At 31.4% G+C, this 9,036-nt stretch overlaps 2 protein-coding genes across 2 annotated transcripts; both read left to right on the top strand.

Moving 5' to 3' along the window:
• Positions 1-1,234: 1,234 nt before the first annotated feature.
• On the top strand, positions 1,235-1,564 carry PWA37_000864 (uncharacterized protein; the record flags this gene model as incomplete). Its single annotated transcript, XM_064857522.1, has 1 exon — positions 1,235-1,564. The coding sequence occupies one exon, from the start codon at positions 1,235-1,237 to the stop codon at positions 1,562-1,564; it is 330 nt and encodes a 109-aa protein (XP_064715828.1).
• A 75-nt stretch (positions 1,565-1,639) lies between these two features.
• PWA37_000863 (uncharacterized protein) lies at positions 1,640-4,501 on the top strand (the record flags this gene model as incomplete). The annotated part of the gene is made up of 1 exon (XM_064857521.1): positions 1,640-4,501. One exon carries the CDS (start codon positions 1,640-1,642, stop codon positions 4,499-4,501), a length of 2,862 nt encoding a protein of 953 aa, XP_064715827.1.
• Positions 4,502-9,036: the final 4,535 nt, after the last annotated feature.

Genomic DNA, 9,036 nt, shown 5'->3' with positions numbered 1-9,036 from the left:
TAATAACTTTAAATAATAAATTCTTGGTTAACAAAAGAACAATTTTACTACATGCTAACGTCATATAAGGTGCTGATCCTTGCAATACGAACTAAAAAAAGAAAAAAAATTGTTGATGGTTCTTATAGTATATAACTTTATATAACTTATGTATAAACAGTAACAATGCAATAAAAATTCTTTACCCCTTTTTTAAATTATACATTCCTATTCGATCCCACGGTCACTGCCAAAAATTTTAATATTCTATTGTGAATGAAGTAATAAATTTTGAACATTCTATAGATCGATTTACTATAGAATATTGTGATATGTATAAAAGAAATATAGACACCAAATAACTAACTAATCAGGGGCGATGATCCTGTAAGAGTGGGGATTCTCTAAAATAATTCAGGGGCAAAAATTTAAAAATAGAATACAAAGAGACATGTATATCTATAGTGTGGTTAGAATTGTCTGTATTGTCTCTTTTCCCACTTGTGTAATTTTTTTCTTCACTTTTATTCTTTTTGTCGTTGCATCAAATACAAAGACGAGTGTTTCCAACACAACAGCAAAAAGGAAAAAAAACTATTTGTCCATTCTTAAATTTGTAAACTTTCCCTTTTATGTTCTTCAAAAGTAAAGTATCTAGACAAAACTGATTCTATTGTTCTGCAATGTGAAAATGCCCAAACAATAAACAATATTTTTAATTCTCCATTTGGAAATGTTTTCGAGAACTCAACATTTTCTGTTTCCTTTTTTGTTTAAAGAAACTACCACACAGTGATATTTTTCCTATTAGAGATAATAAAATGATCAGCTATGCTGTGTTTTTGTGCTTTACTTAGATTTTTAGTCCAATTGTTGAAGATTACAGATCTTTTTCTTCATTCTTTGTTTCTACTCCTTTACACACTTTTATCATTGAAGATTTATTGCAAAACTTTATTTATATTTTATTCTGGTTCAGTCAAAAATTTAGAACCTATTAGACAATCATTTTTATTGCAAGTCATGAGCACATTTTTATATAAAACTACTATGGATTATGTCTGAATATTCTTTCGTTTCTTGCTTCTCTTCTTGCAGGCATGAGCATCATCTCGTTATACTCCCAGATGCTACCAGTATAACCGAACTAAGTGAATCACCTCAAATAACCAAAAAACTAACGCCATAAAGTATACTCACCAAACTATATATTTTACTGAAAGGTTAATAATTTTGAATATTTGAAAATAATATAATGGTCTCAAGTGCCTTATCATTGTGCACTGCACTGCTTTTGGCTGCTTTTTCTGCTGTATCGAAGGCGCAAGTATCTTATGTTGTTTCTAGTTATACTGAACCATTTCCTACTTATTGGAATCCGACTACTACTGAAGGTGAGGGTCCTATTGTAACAGTGGACAGAATAATTTTTAATAATCCGTATAATGCATCTAATGATGCTAAGTGTTTGTTGACACCAGAGCAACAGGCTGCTGTTCTTCTCGAACATAATTTGTACAGATCTATGTTTGTTGACACTCCTAATTTGACCTGGTCTGATGCTTTAGCCAAACGGGCTGCGTGATGGGCTTGCAAATTTGATGTATACAAGGACGTTGCAGAAGACCCTCCAGATTACGGCTACAATATTGGTAAAAGCATGTACGCAGGAGCTGCTGCTAATCCAGTCGGTGCTGTAGACATGTGGTTTGATGAAATTAATAGTTATAATTACAGCCATCCTGGCTTTTCCTGGCCAACTGTACATTTTACACAGCTTGTTTGGAGATCCACCACAGAGGTTGGTTGTGCTGCAAATTTATTTTGGCCCGCTTTTGACGGTTCGCCCAATCAATACTTTGTTGTGTGTCAGTACTTACCTGCTGGTAATATGTTTGGTCAATTCCCTGAAAATGTTATGCCTCTGAAACCAGCTTATAAAAGTCTTCATTGGTCAACACTTCATTCGGTAACCGCCCCCATAAATTGGACATCTATGTCTCTATATCAAAAAACACATACTATAGCTCCAATTACTATAACTCCGACATCAAATCCTAACCCTGTTTACACAATACCTTTTGGAGATTGGTCAGACTTCTTTCCATCAACAGCCCAGTTTACTTATTTAAGTGCCACTGACAGTTTAACTACCACTGCAACAACAACTACCCCAAGCAACAGTAATGGTTCTGCTGTTGATGCTACTAGCAGATCAACCATCACTTCTGAGAAATCTATCTCAAGCAACAGTCATGCTTCTGCTATGAATACCACTGACAGATCAACTGTCATTTCTAAGAAATCTACCTCAATCAGTCATAGTTCTGCTATGGATGCTACTCACAGACCAATCATCATTTCTAAGAAATCTACTTCAAACAGTAATGGTTCTACTATTGATGCTACTGACAGATCAACCTCCACTTCTGAAAAATCTACTCCAAGTAACAGTCATGGTTCTGCTATGAATACTACTGACAGACCAACCACCATTTCTAAAAAATCTACCTCAATCAGTCATGGTTCTGCTATAGATGCCACTGACAGATCAACCTCCACTTCTAAGAAATCTGTCTCAATCAGTCATAGTTCTACTATAGATGCTACGGACAGATCAATCATCACTTCTAAAAACTCTGCCTCAATCAGTCATGGTTCTGCTATTGATGCTACTGACAGATCGACCACCACTTCTAACAAATCTACCTCAATCAGTCATGGTTCTGCTATTGATGCTACTGACAGATCAACCATCACTTCTGAAAAATCTACTCCAAGCAACAGTCATGGTTCTACTATGGATGCTACTGACAGATCAACTACCACTTCCAGCAAATCTACCTCTAGCAACAGTAATGGTTCTGTTATGAATACTACTGACAGATCAACCTCCACTTCTAAGAAATCTACCTCTAGCAGCAGTAATGGTTCTGCTATGAATACCACTGACAGATCAACTACCACTTCTAACAAATCTACCTCAATCAGTCATGGTTCTAGTATAGATGCCACTGACAGATCAATCATCACTTCTAAAAAATCTACCTCAATCAGTCATAGTTCTACTATTGATGCCACTGACAGATCAACCACTACTTCTAACAAATCTACTTCAAACAGTCATGCTTCTACTATGGATGCTACTAACAGATCAACCATCACTTCTAAGAAATCTACCTCTAGCAGCAGTAATGGTTCTACTATGGATGCTACTAACAGATCAACCATCACTTCTAAGAAATCTACCTCTAGCAGCAGTAATGGTTCTGCTATGAATAATACTGACAGATCAACTACCACTTCTAACAAATCTACCTCGAGTAACAGTCATGCTTCTACTATGGATGCTACTAACAGATCAACCATCACTTCTAAGAAATTTACCTCTAGCAGCAGTAATGGTTCTGCTATGAATAATACTGACAGATCAACTACCACTTCTAACAAATCTACCTCGAGTAACAGTCATAGTTCTGCTATGAATACCACTGACAGATCAACTGTCATTTCTAAGAAATCTACTTCAAACAGTCATGCTTCTACTATGGATGCTACTAACAGATCAACCATCACTTCTAAGAAATCTACCTCTAGCAATAGTAATGGTTCTGATATGAATACTACTGACAGATCAATCATCACTTCCAAGAAATCTACTTCAAGTAACAGTAATGGTTCTGCTATGGATGCTACTGACAGATCAACTTCCACTTCTAAGAAATCTACTTCGAGTAACAGTCATAGTTCTGCTATGGATGCCACTGACAGATCAGCTACTACTGCAACAACATCTACTCCAAGCAACAGTCATAATTCTACTATGGATGCTACTGACAGATCAACTTCCACTTCTAAAAAATCTACTTCAAACAGTCATAATTCTGCTATGGATGCTACTGACAGATCAACTTCCACTTCTAAGAAATCTACTTCGAGTAACAGTCATAGTTCTGCTATGGATGCCACTGACAGATCAGCTACTACTGCAACAACATCTACTCCAAGCAACAGTAATGGTTCTACTATTAGTGCCAATGGTAATGCACATGCTGCTGGTGAAGCTGCATCTGCTAAAACAAATGTTGCTCACTCCGTGACAACCACTACTGTTAAGAGCACACACATGGTAGATGTCACTGAATGTCCAGTTTGCTCACTATCCACCGCTACCACTTCATTTTCTTCCCAAAACAGTCAAACTGTCCTACATGGTGAACCAGTGTTGAGAGTTAGTACAGTTTATACTACAGACGGTGTTGTTATCACTACATACACTCCTTCATGTCCAGAAAGTGCTAAGACAGGTTCTGTTACAGCTTCTGCTGCTACTGCTACTGCACCTTCAGACGTAAGCATGGAATCTGCCCATTCCAATGTTGTTCCATCTGTAGGTGTTGCTACTTCTTCTTCTAATTCTGCGGAAAGTGTTACAGTTGCAAAATATGAAGGTTTGGCAGCTAGTTTGACCTCAGATGTTCTATTCAGCGCTATTTTAATGGCTCTTATTCATTTGATCTAATTATGATACTGTTTTAGAGAGGCATTTGAACCTGTACTAATAATTGACAGACGCTGTAATATATCATTTATTGTGATTGTCTGATGTTAGTATAAAAAAATTACAGCACCCGTTGATTATTAGTACAAGTACAAATGCCTCTTTTTTTTATACTAACCTTGATTTTATTTATTTACTTTTTGTATAAAATATTTTTTTTAAATATAATTTATTTACAGAACACTTTTAGTTGGTCTAATTTATTTTTACCTAAAAATATTGAATCTTGTCCTACTACTACGAGCATGACCTTAGTAGTCTACTTCATTCTCATCACCATGACGCTTTCCTTTCTTTACCTAAAAAGCATGACTACAGGGGTTGTATAAGTTATTGACCTTCTTAAATACAACTTTATGCGTCTCAAGGACGATATTTTTTTCATTTCAGTTGTGAAGAATACGTCACTATCTATATGGAATCCTTCAATGCTATCGTAGAGACCAAATATCTGAAGATCCTACTGAAATATATCAATGATCATATTTGATACTCTAAAGAGACAATATAAAACAATCAAACTACTCCAATAGATGTGAAAATGAAAAGATCTGTATCTTTGAATCAAATACTGAATGGGAACCCTATATCTAAGAGAACTAAGCTGAATGGGAGTAAAGTAAAAGGAATATCGAAAGACCCAGAGACTGTCGACCTTGTGGAACTACCTGAGCAGGTAGACCTCGATAACGTTCAAACAAATAAACCAAAAATTATTCCACTTGGTGATAATCTATCCAGCGTCTTGGTGAAGACATTTCTAATGAGGAAACCACCAAAGTTACTAAATATTATAGGAATGTACTTCCTGGGAGTATAATTAATTATTAATCTAATGGTAGTGTATATTTTAAGTAAGATTGCCAATATAGCAAGTAACAAATACACACCACTGATTATTAACAGCTTATTGTAAATCTAACTACGTATTATAAGAATCTAACTTTTAGTTATGATGTATTGTGTGAAATAAATAATATCAAACTGTCATTATATATACTTGAAATGTTTACATCTAATTATATCCTAAGACTTAATAAAATATACAAAATAATAGAAATATAATATACACCCATTAGTTTTTAATATTTCACTTTGTATTATCTTTTCCAAAAACTATGTCATTAAATATTATTCATTTGTAAGTATTAATAGTATTATGTGAAAAATTTTGGATGTTGTAATATATAAATTATTTAAACGCATTAATAAAGGTTGGATTTCATATTTATTTAATGGTGAACTAATAAATTTTAGAATTCTATTTATTATGATATAGCAATAAATATTCTAGATATATATAATATTATAACCATAGGTAAGAAAAGTCTCTCTGTTATTTTATTTGTAAAATAATATCCACTAGCTTTTGCCTTATTTTCTTTTTATTTAATTATTAGTATACTTATCAAAACTGTTGAATAATAGGCAGATAATCACTACTTTTTTATTTAAAAGTGATTTTTGTAGATCATTAAAACAACTTTTTGAAGAAAATATTTCAAGAAAAAGAAATAGTGAAGGATCAATGTGTGTTTGTTTATAAACACCATATATATTTTCTGCATAGTTTTTAATAAAATGGAGATCCAATTTGTCTAAGGCTCAAGTAATAGAAATGTTAGATATAAAATTCATTATTGTCTAAGATAAACCAACTATCTTCAATACTACTGTGCTAATCATCAATTCTATCATATGTGTTAAAATATAACTCCACATAAGTTATTGTCTCTATGGAACCTGATTTAAGTTTAACTTGCTAAAGTTAGCATCAATACAACACTGCCAATCTTTATCATTTATCAAAATATTTCAGTTGCAATAGATGCTAAAGCCTAGAAATTATTTGCATTCACTTATTTGGCATTTTTAACTATAATAACGTAGTCGAATTTAAGATTGCATAATTTCATTGTAAATAGTAGTTTTGTTTTCAAATCTTGCAATTTCCTTTTTGACATTTATGCAACTGGCACAAATATGTTGTTTTACACTACTTTTGTGCATGACATCTTGCCTGTTGTTGTTTGGAACAAACATTGAGAAATTTTCCTTTAAATGATCACATAATAGTAAAATAGAAATATCTCACTCACATGAAATTTTCTACTTGCTTTCATCGTAAAATGGGCTAATAGATGTTTCCAAATAAGCAGAGACAATTATGATACTATAAACGTTTTAATTATGAATTTTAATTGTGATTTGACATCAAGGGGGAATATGCTATAGCTATTGTTCCAATAATTCATGGTATTTATTGTTTTTGTTTCAAATGGATTGGAAAATTCTAGTGGATACCAAGTTTGTAATTTCTTTGAAAACTAATATGGTGTTGTTGAGAAGAATAGCCAGTCAATACGTAAGCTAAAGTTTTTTAAGACGATCCATAGTAGATAAAGTTGTTTATGTTAAATGTTTTATTTTCACTTCGAAAGAAATGCATTTTTTCATTACTTCAGCGCAAGAAAAACAGTTTTTTTTCTGTTGTTTTTGATCAGAAAAATTTGGACATTCATTTTTTTAATCGTATTAGATGTTGATGTTATTGCATCAATGTTTTTATGTAGTATTAGGAAGTGAATCATTTCTTCTAGTTTGGAATGTATGCAATCCGCAACCTACAAGAAGTAGTTGATTCATTATTGTATAATATTTATTATAGTCAATGGAAATAATGTCCAAAACATACTCATTATGATATATACAAAATCTTTGGACCCATAGGAATTTAGTCTAACAAGAGATTGTCGTATCCTGTATTATATAAAAAAAATGAAGTTCATAGAAATGAAATTGTAAGTTCAAATTGATTTATCCCAAGCATATTTTTAATTAGTATTCAATTAATAAGGAAAATTGATACAGTCATTTATGAGATTCTTTTATATTATTACAGTTGAATATCAGATATCTAGAGATCTTTAAAAAAACAAAAAACACTTCTAACAGATATAAGTAAACATCTTTTATATTATGTTATAAAGCATACTGTCCTAAGAACATATTTTAATTCATTGAAGAGCAAAAGCTCCAATTTTAATGATAATAAGAAAATGTTTACATAACTACGAAACTATCAAAATTTTCATGCTTTATAAATTTGAGGAGGTATTAGAAGTATTATTTTAGAAACATAGTGAAAAGCAAAAATTAATTACGGTACAGTATCTTGGAGAGACATAGTAACGACGTTAATATCGGTGAGTATATTTATTCTTTTAGAGGCAAAAAGAAAATTAAAACAATTCAAGTGTATATTGCTATTGTTATTTTAGGAATACTAAAAAGATTTAATAGATTTATAACAAACCACAAAGCTGAATAATACTCAGATAAATGTAAGTTAGCTATATCTTGAATTGAATTTGGTGCTTTTACGTATAATAGAGATGTTTTAATAATTACTAGCGACTAAGGATATTTATTTATTAGAGTCCTTTTCAAGTTTTAATTGCCAAGTATACTAAGGTTAATTTACACTTAACAGAGATATAGGACATCAATATTCCTTAAATTTGATAATTTTCAAAATTCAAAGTAAAAATGTTGTTCCTTTCGTTTAATTGCTTATTTTTAATAACAAATTTTCATATTGTAGTATCCAAATTACCATAAAATATTTGTAGTTTTATGTTACAATTGTAAAATTTAGTAAGCTATCATCTTCAATATATGGCTCAAAAGAGATTTTATCTTTCAAATTTATTGTTAAAACCACTTTTTTCCAAGTGTTAATTTAGCAGTGGAGATTACTCGCTGTAACTTGTGTTTATTCTGTATTTGAATGATTATTCATGTGTAATATTAGAAATCTCTGCTACTTTATTGATAATATCGCCCCATTAGTATAAAATTTATCTTGAAAAAAGTTTTGTTGTGTTTTTTATTGCATATAATGCCTAAGTGTATCACTGACTATTTGAAGACAATATCATATTAATATAATTAATGATAATATTTGAAAATCTAAAAAAAATAAAATGGTCTATATTTACACAGATGTATTCTTCAGAAATATTATTGTTATGATAAATTGTTTTGTTATTTCATAATTAGCATTGCTATAAAAAAGGTATATTCGACATATTTGTTGTATGTTTGATTGAGTTTCTTTATATTATTCATAATGATTGTGTTTTCTAAGGATTTTGACAAATCCAGAAGATTTTAGAATGATTTATTGAAAAGCACAAGCATGACTACTATTATTACAACAGTCCCACATAACCTGTTTTGATCTATATGAAAGAAAATCGAAGACAGGTATCCTCGGAAAACAAAGTGTTTTGTAGTAATTGTTGGATGTCTGTTTCAAAAATATAATAATAGAAAACACTCTATCATTAAAACAGATTTGGCTAGCAGGGGTCTTAACAAAAGTAATTAATTAGGAAGTTTTCTGAGATATTTATTTATGTTTATTTGGTGTTTTATTATCTAACCCATGTGAAATTCAAGATTGAAAGGACTAATCTCTGTCTCTTCAAAAG

Source organism: Arxiozyma heterogenica, assembly GCF_036370985.1.
Source record: "Arxiozyma heterogenica strain weizmannii chromosome Unknown scaffold_13, whole genome shotgun sequence".
In the NCBI taxonomy this organism is placed as follows: domain Eukaryota; kingdom Fungi; phylum Ascomycota; class Saccharomycetes; order Saccharomycetales; family Saccharomycetaceae; genus Arxiozyma; species Arxiozyma heterogenica.
Note: the sequence above shows the minus strand (reverse complement) of the source record. Positions and strands in the feature narration are given on the sequence as shown.